Raw genomic sequence first — 17,619 nt, 5'->3', positions numbered from 1 at the left:
TGTATTTTCGAAATACTAGTTTATGATAAAGTTTTATTTATTTATTTATTTATTTATTTATTTATTTATTTATTTTTTGGGGGGGGGGGGGATGAGAAGCTTAAAGTGTTTGTTTCTTTGTTTGTTTTTATTTATTCCTGAATAATAATACGGCTTTTCCTTTAATAAAAGGGTCGCCACAGCAGGTAGCTCAGCATGTTTGATTTAATTCACCTGACACGCTTCCTCCCTAAAGAGAGATTTGTGTCTCCAGCCGGAACTGAACTAGCAACCCCTGCTTGCCGAGCAAATTCCCAAACTACTGGTTATAATCTATTATCATCCTTTGTTATATTCTTATAACCGTCTTATCTGCATTTCAGTTAACAGTGACGCCTCACAGCATGAAGCTCATGTGTTTAATCCAGCATAGGGCCTTATTTATATTGGTCTTATATATTCTCTGTGTGTACACCTAACCTTTCACCCTGTGACAGCTAGGATAGGCTCCAGCCCTCCTTCAACCTTAAATTGGATAAGGAAAAGAGAAGGGTTGGATGGATGCGTGGATGGGTTCTTTCTGGGTGCTCAAGAATCCTCCCACAGTTTAAACACATGCATGGGGTTATGCATCAGTGGTTGCCTGCCTGTCTGTGTTAGCCCCATCTCACCCTATGACAGCTGGAATGGACATCTTATTTTGTGAGCAGCTGTATTTTTGTGATATCAGCTTAGATTTATATGTGTGTGTTTATCCTTTAAAACTTGCTTTAATAAATTCATTTATTGCAAGTAGAATGACAAACTTCTGTTAAATGCCAAAAAATGACACAGTGGCCATCAGGTCAAAGGCCATATTAAATCTTTTTATGAAAATAAACATTAACTTGAAAGACGTTTCTATTGAAGAGGTGAAACGCGAAAAGAAAATATAGTCAAATATACCAATAAAAACAAGAGCCAAAAACAGCAACACATTAGGTTACAGCAGTTTTACATAATCAGTATAATGTAGACATAAGTCCACTATTTCTGACTGGTACCTGAAGGCAACATTGCACCGAGCAAGCCTTGCCGGGGTATTCCCATATGACCTGAACGCAGCACAAAACGACAGCAGTCAGAGGTGAAAAGTCTGGATCATGTTGTCATTCCAGCGGAGGCATACTTGAATGACAAAAGGACCTTGATCAACAAGGCGGTGAGCAGAGCACATCGAAGTTCTGTGCACAAAGGGAAGACATTGATGTTGTTTTCAACCAGCCAGCTAGCAAAAGCTGATATTTGTTAGCTAGCTAACGGAGTACCCCCCCCGTTAGCTAACCGCCACCATCATCGCTCCTAGCCAGCTGTGGATCGCCCTGTCTTCCTACCATGGGAAACGCAGCAACTGCCAAGAAAGGCAATGAACAAGAAAGCGGTGAGCACCTGGACAGCTGGCCTCGCAGCCATTTAACATTAGTTATTGTGCAGTGTGAGCTTGCTTATAAAAGTGAGTGGAGAGCAGCCTTTAGCAGTTGTCCAGTGTTAGCGGGAGACTACAGTAATATGGTTTGCAGAGAAGAACCATCTTTGGTAGGGCAGTTTATGAGGTGTGTTTGCGGTCTCGTAATGATTCGTGTTTGTTTACCTCAGCGGAAAACGATGCTACAGTTTTTACAGTCAACTAATTATTGAGAAGGATAATCAAGGATGTGGTAGTGTGATCCTCAGCATCATATTCTTTGGTCTGTGTTAAAGACAGCATCTCAGAATAAACTGTATTAAGGCTATGCACTACAACACTATAACGATTAAATGACAAAGCATTGTTTGCAGTTTCCAAAGGGCTAATATCGCGTGTGTAGACCCAGATAACATCAGCAAACATTTGTTTCCACTGAAGCCGCAGAACAAGGCCTGGTCAGTGCTAACAACAGGTATCTGATAACCACTAACTCACAAGCTGACCAGAATGCTGCTTGATGTGGTTAAACCAGATTAATGGTCGTGTAATAAAACATGTAATTGTTTTCCACACAGTGGCTGCATAAAACCACCTGGTTAACACTGATGTGCCAAGTCAGCTGTCAACAAGTCTGCTGTAAATTAAAGCGTTAATGCCTCTGATCACTGCTTTCTTATAGTGATATAAAAGTGTTGTCCTGATACTGTAACATCCAAAAACAGCAAAATCTTAGTCAAACTGCGACTACTGGAGAGGAATTTTGCATCCTAAAGCACTTTATTAATCACTTGAAAGACGTAGCCAGAAGGCACTCTGTTGTGTTTGTGAGTAGTGACCAGCCTAATCCATTAAACTGTGCCATTCCAAGTGTTCTGTCTGGAGAGCACTGTTCTTGACCTGCTTTCTGTTTGGCACTTGTTCACACAGTCTTAGCGACTCATGAGACCTGTAGTTTCTGCAGGGAGGGGCTTGGAGTTGAGTAGAATAACACTGTGATGAATAAAGAAACTTAACACACTGTTATTCTGTGTTATCTAGATTTCTGTTCTAATATTACACATTAAATTAAACTTATCAATACTGGATTTATAGGTACAGAAAAAAAAGTTTTGCTATCAGGATGTTGGTCAGTATGGTTCCCACATATGCAGATGTGGTCAGGTGTTTACATCCACTCATCATGAAACTGAATATCATGGCAATTTTGGGCTTTTGATGATTTCTTTGAAGTGTTCTTTTTCCAAGGTGGAATGATTGTATGGCATAGATCTTTAATGACTTTAAAAGCAAGAATTGGATCAAAAGTTTGAATGATATTTTCTTTAATCCACACAGGGTCAAAAGTATGCATACAAAATATATATAGGACTTTTAAAAAGTGTAAATGTAACTGTTTTTTATATAGCGCTTTCCTACTCTATCTGAGCACTCAAAGCACTTTACGCAGCTTGCCTCATTCATCCATTCACACAAGCGTTTTGTGCTATGCTTTTTCTATATAAATGCTTTCTATCTAACATTCACACACATTCATACTCCAATGGATGCATCAGAGAGCAACTCGGGGTTAGTATTTGGCCCAAGGATATTTGGCATGCAGGCTGTGGCAGCCAGGGATCGCACCAACAACCTTTCAGTTAGCAGAACACTACCTCTCTTTGCCAGCATTTAAAAGAATTTGTTTGTCAGTACTTATTGGGATTGACCAATACTCAGAGTAGCGGGAAAGTCCAAGTGCAAATCTAAGATTGAAAGTTGTAGATGTACAAAAGCTGAGGTACAGATTTTAAGATAATCAGTTCAAAGAACTGTATGAAATTACAAGTTAATTGGATGTGTCACCACTCTGCCAAGGTCAGAAAGAATACCCAAATTCTCACCCGCAGATGAGAGTATGTTCAGGAACCACCAAGGCTCAACCCTGTCATGAACTGGAAACTGCTGGAACACTTGTGTCACTGTCTGCAATGAAGCAAGTCTTATAGTGCTATGAACAGAGGCTGAACTGCTACTAGTGGTACTGGTACATTTCACAAAGAAGGAGGACTACCTCCAGATTTGTCAACTTCACCTCAAACTAGGGCTGTTCGATATAACGATACATATCGGATGACGATATAAAAACGTCTATCGTTTCATTTTACGCTATTGTTTGTTTCGTGGTGTCGCAAAATAAACTGTTTACGGCAATATTTCTTCATGGTTTTGATGGTCACTGTAGTGGCTATATTAATTTCTTAAAGTTCTCTCTTTCTCTTATATTTAATATAACCACACTGCTGACGGACAAGCGCTTGTTTTTATGCGTTGTCGTTAGCAACAGCATCGCGTGTCCGCATGTTTATGTTCCACATAAACCTTTCACAATAAAGCTCAAGATCCTGTTGAGACTTTTCAAAATAAACTGAATCACGTGAAAAAGCAGATTATTTATGGATGAGAAGCAAAAAAAGAGCCGCCAGGTGCTAAAAATAAACCTTAGACTCAAACGTTAGACCAGGCTTTTCCCCGCAGCACGCCGTGTAATAAATACTCACAAAGAAAACGGCGCCGTTACAACTTATGTCTAAAAATGTATCATTTCATGCATCGGTTAAAACACTCGACTCCAGCTACTCGACACCCAGCTGGAAACACTTCATGCAAGTCGAGCTGCCCGAGATTCACAGAATTTACAGAAAATGTTACATTTTTGTGATTTATATCGTTATCGGGACGATAGATGTCTTATATCGGGATATGAGATTTTGGTCATATCGCACAGCCCTACCTCAAACTGCTAAATGTTTGAATCCTTGACACAGTTGCATATTCCAACAGTTCCAACAGGTCAATGATCCAAAACACATCAGAACTGGTTTTGAAATGAATAGAGAGGGCTAACATTTAACTTCTGGAATAGCCTTTCCAAAAGACCTGACCTCAACCCTACTGGGTCTGTGCCAAAACACCAACCAGTTTTAACAAACTCTATTAACTCTCCCAAGAAGAGTGGTCAAATACAAGAATTTCACCAAAGTCTTGCTGATTGCTACCAAAGCCAGTTGGCCATAGTGCAACGTGGAGCATTTAACCAAATAATTGTGACTTGTGATCAGAGAAAATCCAAAAATGGATTTTAAAGGCACTGAAGATGACAATAATTTCTCCCTAGAAAAAGGACAGCTCAAAGAAATCATTAAACGTCCAGAATTAGCATGATGAGTGTATGTAAGTCTGACCACTACTGTATACTTTGCAAGTGATTATAAAAAAGACAAAAGGATAAGATCATTGTTTTATTACTTCCCAACAGCAGTATATTTGAGAAAATACTTTGCAGCTCACCATAAAGATAGCACTTGATTGCACACTAACATCTGCTCTGCTGTGATAATACTCTGCTGCATGTGCTGCCGATAGTGCTGAAAGTATTGTAAACAACAGAGTCAGAGCTGTTCTGCAGGACAAGCTACGAGTTCACTACATTCTACACTGTTTTCTTAAGTTCCCTATTACCAAATATCAAACAACATCAAGATTTTCCCTGACTAAGAATGGACTATAGGTTGCCAACTATGCCAACAGCAGTATATATGTGCCATTTTCTTTATCTGCTTAAACGACAGGATTCCACTTTTATTGCTGTTACCCAAATTGGTGTTAAGCCCCCCCAAAAGTCACCTTTTTACTGCCCCAGTATTTGCAGAAGTGCTTTAAAGAGTCAACTCAAAAGAGTGACTTGGAGCAAATAGGAAAGGTCTTTAAAAAACTGCATTGTAAAGCATAACCACCAGAGAGCACAATAAGCCAGATAACTTGTCTTTCATGTATTTAGTGGGTGTAACAGGCTTACCGATGTCTTATCAGTTGTCTGAATTAACCCGCTGCACTGTGGTTTTGACAGGACTTTGCAACTCTTGTGCATGCTATTTTAATTTTGTATAACTTTATCAAACCAGTGTTATCTCTTGTGAGTGAGATAAAAGAAAATGCCTTTAAATGATTCTGCACAGAATTACTGGACATGCAGTTGGCCATTGAAACTGAAGCAGAGCACTTGAACAGGAAGCTTAACTTTATGTGGTTAGCCAAGCATCGCAGAGCCTTTGAGCACATACAGGAAGTACCATCGATGCTCTGTCTCAAAACGTACTCACTTTGCCTGTGAGCCATCGTTCTCACACACCAAAATATTTGCCTCAAAATGTCCCAGGGAAAGGATCAATCCTTCGCCAGCCGCTTTTTTAACAAATACAAAAGTAAAGGTAGCCAAGAGAGCAGAGTACAGGAGAGCGACGCGCCTCATATCTCTGAGTTCACCATCATGTGGGATAAGTGCAGTAAGTTCATTGCTTTACTCTTAGATTTGCCCGCCACTTCTTGGGTTTCAGCTTTGCATTTTCTTCACCTTTATAGTTCCGTAGAAACACTTATTAAATCAACTGATTCTGTATAAATTGCATTATTTCGAATTGTTTTTTGGCACGCCTCTATTTTTGTCATTTGCAAGAAGCTGCCTAGTTTCATTATTGCTTTTAACTATTTAGAGGTACCTTAACCATCAATTTAACAATCTGTATTTGTCCATTGTTTTAGATCTACCAGAGAAGGCATAACGCTTTGTAGTGCAGCCCATTTGTGGTGCTTCAGCTGCTCACATTGTCTTAATATCTGTGTCTTGTCATTGTGTAACGTTTTGCAAGAAAGAAATGCGTTTTATGGAAACCTTTAAAATGTCTCTTCAGTCAGTGTTGTCCTTTGTCCTTCACAGACCAAAGAAAGCCTCTAAAAGTGGCACAAAAGATAGAAAGAGTTCGATTTAATTGCCGAATACAGTCTAGTGTTAAAAAAAGACTGTGGGCTAAAATAACTGCTTGTTGCTCAATTGTTTAAAAAAAAGAAACTATTTTCTTGATGTTGCACAGTAAGACGTAAACTTCCTTAAATATTTTAGCTGACGTTTTCAGAGACGATAAAGGAAGCCACCAAACCAAAATAATCACATCAGTGTAGAAGAGTTTTATACGTTTTACATTTAGTCTGGCGGTAGGGTTTGCCTTACGTTGTCTTCTCTGTTATCATTTTGTTGTGTGAATCTAAAATGTGTTTTACATTATTTTCTTTCAAGACTTCATAAATGCTTCTTCCTCTCTTTCTCTTCTCCATCGTTTCCATCCATGTGGATGAATGTTCCTGCAAACCCTTGGTGAACTGTAGAGACTTTTGGTATGCTCATTTTTCCATGAGGCGTCCCGAGTCAAAGAGTGAAAGTTTGTTGTCTCACTTTTAGTCAAACTTGACTGTACAGATTTAAATTGGTAGCAACATACCAAAGTGTAGCAGCACTGTAGGCACCATAATGGCTCTTTGACTTTGGAAGGCTCATGTCTGCAGTGACTTTCACAGTACGCTGTCTTTCTGTGGCTTGCTCTGTAGTCTCAGATCTGTTCTGCATTTTGTCTGCCTCACTGCCTTTACCCCCCCCCCCCCCCCCCCCCTTGAAAGAGATGCAGAATAGCTTGCCTTTAAATTGGCCAACTTGTAAAGTCCTCAGAGCTCTTTGCATCACTTTATGAATTAACATGTCCTGCTCACGTGTGTGGTTTGAGGGTTTGGGTTGGGTTTTTTTAACAGTAATATTTTTCCTCTTTTGTCAAGTATGACATTTCCTCCCTGGTACTTGACCTTTGCTTGACCTTGCCTTGATTGTGTGAACTGCCCTTGTTTGTTTTTCTTGAACGTGTTAAACTATCCCAGTTTGTTTTCCTGAGCATGTGCACTGACCTTGTCCGGTTATCTAAACTCTAACTCTAATGATCAAAACCGATCTTTTCCTTTATAGTGAAAGAGTTCTTAGCTAAAGCCAAAGAAGACTTCTTAAGAAAATGGGAGTGTCCACCACAGGTAGGTTGTTGTTTAAGGGTAATGTATAAACGTTTTCTCTGATTTGTACACTTTGTACACTTTTTTTTCTTATTAGAGTAAAAATGAGAGATTCAGTTGTGCCGCGTCGTTTCCTTCTTGTTGACTTGAATGCTGGCTGATTGCATAATTGTGTCAGAGGCATGTGCTTCAAAAACATTTCCATTAAGCTCGTGTTTTTGAGCTACAGTGCATGAAGATAAACAGCTAGTGGCTTCCATGTGTACACATAGCTTAACATTTGCTAGCGTTGGTTGTTTTCCTGCCACTGATAACATGTTTCCTTTAGTGCACAACAAGCCTGGATGACTTTGAAAGGTTCAAGACCCTGGGGACTGGATCATTTGGACGAGTAATGCTGGTGAAACATAAAGCAACAAACCAGTTCTATGCCATGAAGATCCTGGACAAACAAAAGGTGAGCGAACGGCTTGAATTTGCATCCATAAGAGCTGGTGTTGTAAACTGCAAAGATGTTGTGTTTCTCATAAAAGGAAATGGAGCGTTTCCTCTCAGCGCTAACATTATGTTTTTGAAAACCTCAAAGGCGCTTCACGCCGCAGTTTCGATCTTTAAATACTGATGTGAAAGTTTAGAGGCAGATTGGCCTGCCGGTAGTGCTCACGTAGCAACCTCGTGTTCCCCTGAATTTCACCATCAGCTCAAGAGGTGAACCTGTCTAGCTTTTGGTTTCACTCAACAGTTATAACCACAGCTTTCACACTTTTCTTTCCACTGTATGGATGTTATTGTTTGTTTCTGCAGCCATTACTTTCCACTAACGTCCTCCAGAACAGCATGAGACTATACCGTCGAAAACATAAACTGTATATCCTGTAAATGTCCTGCTGAGCGACGTCTCACAGTTTGTTTGGTTGGTGATGAAGCTTGATGTCTGCATAGCTCGTGGTGTGCACAGTGTCACTGGGCAGCGGTTTCTGCAAGGTTTTGTGCATCAGCTCGTGTTAAATAGATTTTTTATCTTTCGACTGCATGACCACGCAGCAATAACAGGACTTAAACACCACAGGAAGTCCTTAGTGATGGATTATCTATCTTAAATTGAATAGTTTGATTTTAATGCCTCACCAAAATTTACTCTAAACTGTGTGGAGAGTCACGGAAACACAGTTAAAAAATATAAAAATGCAATACGTTTGAAACTGCGGTAAAACAAGAGGGCACTTCAAAGAGTTATTAACATCAGCTGGAAAATCATCGGCCACCCCTTTCCCTGCCTGAAGGACCTCTACAGCACCCGCTGTCTCAGATGAGCACACAGCATGGCGCCGGTCTGAGGAACACTCGGGACACGGGGCGTTTTATCTGCTGCCCTCTGAGAGATTTGGTCACAGACAAATAAACCCAGGGACAGTTTTTACAACAAGCCAATGACTCTGATCATTGCTAATACCTGACCTGATCTGATTAGCTATTTTCTTATGTTTATGTCTCTGCACACACATTTCATTTTTACACTTATTGTATACATTTTATTTATTGAGATTACCGCTTGCCTTTATTTTAGCACGAGTGTGGGACAGCACTCCAACTTCGATGATATGATTTTTTTGTTTATGTCTCTGCCTTTTTTCTTTTTTCCCCTTTAGGTGGTGAAATTGAAGCAGATAGAGCACACGCTAAATGAAAAAAAAATCTTACAGGCCGTGTCCTTCCCCTTCCTCGTCAGACTGGTGTACGCGTTCAAGGTAAGGACAAAACAAAGGTGTAAAGATTGTATTTGTTCCAGACAGTTAATCCTGTCGGTTAATTGGCCAACATGTCGTCATCACATTTAGATTAAATACCGAGCCCCCTGGTTGCTTTTGTCCTGTGACAGAGTTATTTCACACAAGATGAGTCCAAAGAACAGAAACTTAACTTTAAACTGCACATGTGGTTAGTCTGTTGTCCTAAAGTCCTTAATTCCTCATATTTATATATATATATATGTATTCTTTAAATTAACAGGACAACTCAAACCTCTACATGGTAATGGAATATGTTCCTGGTGGGGAGATGTTCTCACACCTCAGACGCACGGGGAGGTTCAGGTATTATACACATAATTATTGTTATTGTTTGGTTGTTTTTTGTTTGCGATTGCTGTTGTTGCCACAAATAGCTGAACAAAAGCAATTTCAGGTGTTCTGTTTTGGTCTGTCAGTGCTGAATTAGAAACCTACACCTTTATAGTGTTTGACTGAGTTCTTCATATTTTCCGTCAGTATCTGACTGTCTGTGTTTCCTTCTCTCAGTGAACACCATGCTCGATTTTATGCAGCTCAGATAGTGCTCACCTTTGAGTACCTTCACTCCTTAGACCTCATCTACAGAGACCTGAAGCCTGAAAACCTGCTCATAGACCAACATGGGTATATCCAGGTATATAGTCAATGTAAAGAAAGGCATCAGCAAATCAGAAACACTGTGTTAATAGGACAGCCTGGGGGCTGTTAGTTTATAGCTGGACACAACTGAAGCAGGATACATCTTAAACACTTTAGTTGACATTGTTCTGTGTTTGCAGTCAGTCTAAAATCAGACCTGAGAGGTTGTGACATGTACATGCTCGATGTCGTCTCTAAAATAACGTTCTATACTGCGCTATACCTGTAAGTCGTATTAGCCTAAATTATTGTAAATAAACATATGAAGAAGACAGGATTTTTAATCATCTCTAGATTGGAGCTACTGAAACTGTCACTAGATTAAAAGCCACAATAAAAAGTCTATTACACCAAAACAGATCTGCCAATCTGAAATGTTAATTCGAGTGTTAAACTCTGTGTTGTAACCTGGTTAAACAGTTTTCAGAAAACCACAGTTCTCACAGGTCCTGCATGTAGTTCAGTGGGTTTTGATTTAGTGCGTTTCTGCCTGTGAGAGTCTGACAAACCTGTGATAGTTCAGTCGAGAGCGTATGAACCTGCACTGTTATAGTCCTGCATGGTTACCTTTATGTATTTATTCTTCTTATAACAGTTGTGTTGTTTTATCTCAGGTCACAGACTTTGGCTTTGCCAAAAGAGTAAAGGGCAGGACCTGGACATTGTGTGGAACTCCTGAGTATCTGGCTCCAGAGATCATCCTCAGCAAGGTGAGGCTTCATACACGGTTACCCATCTTACCATGTTTGAATGTCCGGCTGGAGGCTGCTGGGTGATGATTCAGTTTGTGTGCTGACCTTTGTGCACAAATCCACATTTATATTGAATCAATTGTCATTTAAAAATTCAAACAAACAGCTAATTGATCTCACTCCAGTTAAGCACATTTTTCACTGGTAGCCTTTGACACCGAGTGTCAGCTGATGTCAGTGCTGAGGTTAAATTATTCTCTGTCCCATATAACTACGGGATATTAATACATCAGGATATAATCCTTGTATTAGTCATACGGTGTAGATCTAGAGGCCCACAAAATAAGCCGTGGACAGAGCTTTACCAGTTCTGTCTTTGTTTTGTTTAAAGCTCGTTCTGCTGTAGCACAGAGGCTTTACAACAACGAGCCACTGTCCTGGTCTTTATCTGTCTCGATCGTGGCTCAAGAGTTGGGAGTTCGCCTTGTAATCGGAAGGTTGGCCTCGAACCGCCGTTGTCTCCTTGTTGTCACCCGTTGCCTACTGGTGGTGGTCAGAGGGCCAGTGGCTGGTGGCGCCAGTGTCCGGCAGCCTCGCCTCTGTCAGTGCGCCCCAGGGTGGCTGTAGCTACAATGTAGCTGCCATCACCAGTGTGTGAATGGGTGGATGATTGTGTATAGTGTAAAGTGCTTTGGGGTCCTTAGGGACTAGTAAAGCGCTATATAAATACAGGCCATTTACCATTTACATTCTTCAATATCGCTTCATATGTTTAGAAACGGGGACACTAGAGGTGGGAATCACCACACATCCCACGATACGATATTATTGCAATTTTTTAAAATATTCTGCGATATTCAGATTCTGTACATAAAGGTAAACTTTATCAATATTCATTTTCTCTAATATCAAAGTCTCACACTCAGTCTTTCTCTCATTTCAGTTTGATTGTTGACAAACTGAACGGTTTGTATTACAGTCTAGTCCAACTTAACTGAATCAACCATCTGGTACAATTATAGCTATTCTGAACTATGCAAACTATGCAGCCCCTTCAGCAACTGAAGAATTTGAAAGTAAATTAAAACAAAATATAATTTTACATTAAATAAAAAAGTTTTAAACTTAATTAAAATAAAACATGTCTTAAATTAAAATAAGTAAACTGTCATGTTTATTGCTGCCAAAACAAGTTAAACACATTTGGACAGTGAAGGAATGTCAGGATTCTTGTTCAGAAAAAGGATCAACATGCTCTGAAGTCAGAGCACAAAAACCTTTTTTGTAACAAAATATCGATTTCTGCTGTCCCTGTATCGATACATTATTAGCAAACAAAATATCACCATGCTACACAGTATCCATTTTTTCCCCCCACCCCTAGGGGACACTGAACCTTCTTTCCTCGGGGACTGTTTTTGCAAAAAGAGCTTAAGATGGTTAAACATAAACATTAATACATCAGATAAAATAAATAAATAATAAATTACACATTACTGATCTTTCTTTGAAGTCATTTATTAAAAAAAACAGTGATGGAATTAATTAACATTGGCATTACATGTTATAATTAATAAAATGAGAGCCTGAGAGTCCAATTTACCAAATATGTTCTTGAATTAAATATTAAGTATCTGGTCCGGGTCTATAGTCCAGGTAGTTTTGCTACTGGCTCAAAGAAAGTCAGCTCGTTCCCATTAATGTTCAGCGGACATGTGAACTCTGGCTTTAAAACGAAAAGTCTGACACGGAGAGTAGATTATATCATCAGAGGCATCAGTAGAAACATCAGACTAGATAGAAATGACTTTACTTTTACTCTGTACTTGGACAAGCGAGTACAGAGGGTGGTCAGTTAAGAGATGCCCCTTATCCTGGAGGTCAAAATTGCAACTGTGCCCTGTGTTGGGCTTCTTTAGCTCTCTGAGTCAGACTGTCTTCAAAATTTGAGATAATTACTGTTAGTTTTGCCTTTCTAATTAAAAATAGACCAAGAAAAGTCTTTAAAATTTGATGAAACATTGTTTTTCTTTCAGGGCTACAACAAAGCTGTGGACTGGTGGGCTCTTGGAGTTCTTATCTACGAGATGGCTGCTGGTTACCCTCCTTTTTTCGCTGATCAGCCTATCCAGATTTATGAAAAAATTGTTTCTGGCAAGGTATGCAAAGATAAGCAGGAGCAATGTTTGAGCTTTAATGTTTCCAATGTTAAAATGCTCTGATATTAGTTGGTGAAGCTAGATGAGCTTAAATATCTGGGGTCAACCATCCAAAATGCACAAGAGAGGTGGAGAAGAGAGTGCAGGTGGGGTGAACTGGGTGGAGACGAGTGTCAGGGATGATTTGTGACAGAAGGATAGCAGCAAGAGTGAAAGGGAAGGTTTACAAGATGGTAGTGGTGTTGTGCGGCTTGGAGGCAGTGGCACAAGAGCTGGAACTCATGGTGGCAGCGTTTAAGATGCTCAGATTTTCAGTGGGAGAGACCAAGAGGGACAGCACAGGATGAGCGGTTTGGAGACAACGTTAGAGAGGCAAAAAGGAGATGGTTGAACATGGAGCTGCTGGGCCAGAGTAAGACCTCAGAGAAGATTCATGGATGTAGTGAAGGAGGACATGCAGAGGATTGGTTTGGCAGACGAAGATGCTGAGGATAGGGTAAGGTGGAGGCAGATGATCTGCTGTGGCAACCAGCCAGAAGAAGGAGAACACTGCTGACTACCATTGGGACCAGCTTGCTTTTGGCTTTCCAGTTGTTCTTTAGTGCTTTTAGCTGTTTTATTTCAGCGTAATAAGCGAAACAGTGAAAGTATTTTTCTGCAATTTGTGTTTCATAACCCACATCTTTGATTTATTTATGTTTTTTTGCAATTCTGCAGGTTCGATTTCCCTCTCACTTTAGCTCCGACCTCAAGGATCTGCTGAGGAACCTGCTTCAGGTTGACCTGACAAAGAGATTTGGGAACCTGAAGAATGGTGTCAATGACATAAAGAATCACAAGTGGTTCTCCACAACAGACTGGATTGCCATCTATGAGCGAAAGGTTGGTGTTTTTTTTTTCCCAGGGAAATTAATCAGTGTGGACTAGGGCTGCCACGATTAGTCGACTAGTCACAATTACGTCGACTATCAAAATCGTCGACGACTGATTTAATAGTCGACGCGTCGTTTGAAGCTTTGTAAGATCCCAAAAGACGCAGGAATAAGTAGTAGGATTTAAGAGTGTAATAACGGACTGAAACAGAAGATGGCAGCACTGCATGTACAAGGATGTCAGCTGCCGTTAAACCCCGAAGAAGAAGAAGCTGTGTCCCAGAATTCATAGCGCAGCCCAGCTCAGTTTCCAACAATGGCGGCAGCTAGTTAGTTTTAATATTACTCTTATTATTCTTTCTGGGTCACAAAATAAACGTTTAACATATTTTCAGGCGAGAATGTAGCTGTGTAAACCTCAAATATCTGCTCAGTTTATCAAGACACCACATATTTTCAAAAGCGCTCCCACGTTTTCGGAGACGTCTGTTACCCACTAGCTCGATAGCTAGCCGGGGGCTAGGCTCACTAGAGCCGTGAGAACACCGGACTCCGGCAAATCGTTTTCAAACCCACCGCCGTCTTTCGCTACTCAGGTTAAACATGATATATAAGTCACTTAGATAACTTCAAAATGTTATTGTTTGGCTTTTTGTAGTATTTTATTTGTTCCTGAGTAAATCGGTTTGGCTGAGATTAAAGTTATAGTTTTTACACAGCTGAATAAACATCAAGCAGACAGCTGATTATCAGAAGTGTGAGATGCTTGAGAATTTACTCCGGTGTCCTGTTTTATTTTAGATAGCAAGGAGTTTATTAAACTTCTGCTGGTGCAATAAGCTGTACGTTTTACGTCCAATGGATGATGATCTGATTAGTCGACTAATTGCAAAAATAATCGGTGACTAGTCAACTATCAAAATAATCGTTTGTGGCAGCTCTAGTGTGGACACAATCGCGCTTCCTTTTTTGGATCAAGAGACGTGATGTGGTTCATATTAAAATGAAAATCCTCCTAAATTCTCAGGTTGAAGCTCCCTTCTTGCCAAAGTGCAGAGGACCAGGAGACACAAGCAACTTTGATGACTATGAAGAGGAGGAGATCCGTGTATCACAAACAGAAAAGTGTGCAAAAGAGTTTGCTGACTTCTAGTGAACGAGCAAGAGTCCCAATCAGGGCTCTTGTGTTTTGGGATATTTGCACTCCGATGAGGGTTAAGATGGAACTGAGGCCATCACGTGCTCAAACAAATGCCTCGTTCCTTCAGTCCACACAGCCGAATGAGCTCCTTTTTTTGCCATGATCCTGCGTGCTGTTAGCACTAATCTATACACAGGCACATTATGCAGACACCCCTCGTGCTGCAACACAGAGTACCAGACCACGTTCCTGTTGTGTTTCTTTTTTTTTTTACCTTGTTTTCTATGTTTGCCACCGTCTGTGTCCTGTCGTCCCTTATTTAAGTTCTTATTTGAGAAGCAACTTGAAGACGAATATTAATCTTCCTTTGAAGCAGCTCGCTGGTGTCGCACATGATGTGATTTTTAGGCTTTTGGATAACTAAGGGACACTTTTGGGCGTTTTTGGGCAGAGCGTTTAAATTCCTGATATCTCATTGGCTGTTATATGTTTTCTGTTACATGACCTAGTTTCCCGTAGGATTCAGTTTAGTATTCTTTAATCAGAAACACTGAAAGTAAAGCTAAAGCTAAAGCCAGGATTTGAAAATAGACGGCGCCTCTCGCTGCTGCTCTCCATCTCCGTCTGAAGCCCCTCCCATCAGCCGAGCACAGGCTGCAAATGCAAATGTTTGGCTTCACGCAACATCCAAACCCATCTGTACAAGGTGAAAGTTAGATTTCTAACCTACAGCACCAGTTTGTCTTTATTTCTGTGCTGATGTTCTCCTTCCTTTTTATACCACTGGTGTAGTTTGAAAGACCCGTGATAGGCCAGAGTCTCCCGTCACGTGTCGCGTTTCGAGTGGGCTTTAGTGGAGATGCAGCAATAAAGCTCCCTCTGAGATCATTTGAAGCTAAATATGATGAGAGGTTAATATAAATGTTTCCATTTCTTTCTTTTTGTCCAAAAAATGCCGAAAACATGTTGCCTAGCCCAGCTTTAAATATGACTCATTATTTATCACTCTGTTGCCCTCGAGACCTGAAATTGTGTATTTGTGCATATAGATGTGTGATTTGATTTCTTTAAAGACCCTGTTTCCTTAGGGCATGACCACAATTCAATGAAGGGAAAGAAGCGGTGGTGGCTTCTGGAAGTTTTGGCACGCTCAAAGAAGCGGATCAATGTTGACAAGTATTATTATGAAGCAGAAACTTGTCAGTGTTGTGCTGATCAATCTGTAGCATCGTTTATCCATATCTGGTCGCAGGACTTTTCCTTTTTACCTCAGTCTTGGTGTGATATTAGCATAATGGAATGAAGTAATATATTTTTTCTGGTACAACTATGTTAGAGAGAAAGGGAACTAAGAAAATTTGAGTATATCACTGTGCACAACATTTACATGGTTTGTTTTATACATTAGTGCGTTTTTCAGTAATTGAAAGGTCAGGTGGGGATATTTTCTTGAGGTTTTATCATGAACGGGAAGCAGTGTTGGTCTCATTTAGGTTGCTGTTTGTTTTTTTGTCTTTTAACTGCTGTGTTTTGAGCAGAACAATCGCAAGATGTTGTGTACCTGCCATATTTGTTTGTCATTTTTTTATGTTTGTATAGATGTGTCACAACAACCTGATAACAGCCTAAAAATGTTCCCACTTTTTCGTTTGTTACCTTTTAAATTGTTCCAAAGCCTCAGGCATTCATGGAGTAAACAAGTAAATTGGATATGGGTTCAGAAAGAAACACAACATTCACAAACAGTGAAGAGAAAACTGAAATCACCTTAAAGTATTAATTAAACTCGGCCACGCTTGATGCTTTTTTTCGCTCTTTTTTTTTTTTTTACATCAGTGACACAGCTGACAAAAATAATAGTTTTCAAAAGAAATAAGCTCATAAGACTCAAAAATATCAGTTACTCCTTTTAATTTATTGTTAAATCATATTTTATAAGGTTTTATGAGCAACTTTCATGACCCATTAATTCTCACTCTTTCCCTGCCGCTAAGTAAAAAACAAACAACTCTCCGGTTACAGGTTAACATATCTAAAGGACTTTTCTTTCATCCAGACATCAGAGGTTTGTCTCTTCTGTCCGCACGAATGTCCGAGTTTGATCCTCACAGCTGTGTGAAAATTGAGTTTTCCATTTCACACTGTCAGGAATAGCCGTGCACTCTTGACAGTGTTTCACTTTATGTCCCTTAAGTCTTGAGAAGCTTCGTCATAATTTGACAAGATGCTCAAGTATTTGTATGCGAGGAAAATGCAATTGAATCAAGTTCAACAATCATAGAAACCAAATGTGAAAAGATTTGCAGACTGAATGCTATTTTGTAGCATTTTATACATAAATATTGGCTACATGTGAACTTTTATTTTACTGTTTGAGCCCAGCATGTGACATTTTTTTATTTACCCTTGTTTTCATTTCCAAGACAGAACTGTTTCGTATGCCGTTTTATTTATATTTAGAGATAATGAATAAACACTGAAATGTTTAATCGTCTATAGTTCTCATATAAAAGACTCCAAATGTTTTATTAGCAAGTGTTAAAAACAGTGAATATACTGAAAAGTTTTATCTGTGTAACTTTTAATTTGCCCTGTTAAGACTTACGTTTATGTACACTGACACCTCAAATGCCTATTTAAAATGATAGCCTTTTGATTTTAACTTTTTTTTTTTTCATTTCCTTTATTTAAAAAAAATCTTTCTTTAGACGATCCTTTAAAAACTGATTTACCAAAAAAGATCCAACAATTTTCTTCTCCTCACTGTGAAGTGTGGACAGCATTTAATGGTAAAATCCAGAACAAATATTCAAACAGGACTTTGAAAAGCACAGTCCCAAACAGCGTGTGTGTGTGTGTGTGTGTGTGTGTGTGTGTGTGTGTGTGTGTGTGTGTGTGTGTGTGTGTGTGTGTAAGTAAATCTTCCCAGAAACTGTGTAGGAAATCCATATCTCTCCACATCTGTATCTCCGTATCCTTTATTTCCCAATCTGTGTAATCTTTGTCAGATTTCATGTAAATGATGGCACTTTTTC

General features: G+C 39.6%; 1 protein-coding gene across 4 annotated transcripts; it reads left to right on the top strand.

Annotated features, from left to right (window-relative positions):
- Window positions 1-1,052: 1,052 nt before the first annotated feature.
- prkacba (protein kinase, cAMP-dependent, catalytic, beta a) lies at window positions 1,053-17,507 on the top strand. Of its 4 annotated transcripts, none has more exons than XM_085132037.1 (11): window positions 1,053-1,399; window positions 6,626-6,634; window positions 7,251-7,312; window positions 7,620-7,748; window positions 8,941-9,039; window positions 9,302-9,384; window positions 9,589-9,715; window positions 10,335-10,430; window positions 12,449-12,571; window positions 13,289-13,453; window positions 14,471-17,507. In XM_085132037.1, the coding sequence occupies exons 1-11, from the start codon at window positions 1,354-1,356 to the stop codon at window positions 14,594-14,596; spliced, it is 1,065 nt and encodes a 354-aa protein (XP_084988163.1). In that variant the 5' UTR covers window positions 1,053-1,353; the 3' UTR covers window positions 14,597-17,507. The 4 variants fall into 4 exon arrangements, 3 of the variants coding, with proteins under 3 accessions (XP_084988163.1, XP_084988164.1, XP_084988162.1); XR_014869179.1 differs by lacking the exons at window positions 1,053-1,399; window positions 6,626-6,634 and adding an exon at window positions 3,752-5,748 and having other exon boundaries at window positions 14,471-15,109; window positions 15,147-17,507; XM_085132038.1 differs by lacking the exon at window positions 6,626-6,634.
- The last annotated feature ends 112 nt before the right edge of the window (window positions 17,508-17,619 follow it).

The sequence above is a fragment of the Neolamprologus multifasciatus genome, chromosome 15 (assembly GCF_963576455.1).
Source record: "Neolamprologus multifasciatus chromosome 15, fNeoMul1.2, whole genome shotgun sequence".
NCBI classification, from domain to species: Eukaryota; Metazoa; Chordata; class Actinopteri; order Cichliformes; family Cichlidae; genus Neolamprologus; species Neolamprologus multifasciatus.
Note: the sequence above shows the minus strand (reverse complement) of the source record. Positions and strands in the feature narration are given on the sequence as shown.

What these genes read in the sequence shown, in the direction of transcription:
- prkacba (XM_085132036.1), top strand. Translation starts at nt 5,613, where the DNA reads ATGTCCCAGGGAAAGGATCAATCCTTCGCCAGCCGCTTTTTTAACAAA. An exon ending in AGATCCTGGACAAACAAAAG is followed by an intron (nt 7,749 to 8,940) that starts GTGAGCGAACGG and finishes TTTCCCCTTTAG; the next exon opens with GTGGTGAAATTGAAGCAGAT. An exon ending in AGACGCACGGGGAGGTTCAG is followed by an intron (nt 9,385 to 9,588) that starts GTATTATACACA and finishes TCCTTCTCTCAG; the next exon opens with TGAACACCATGCTCGATTTT.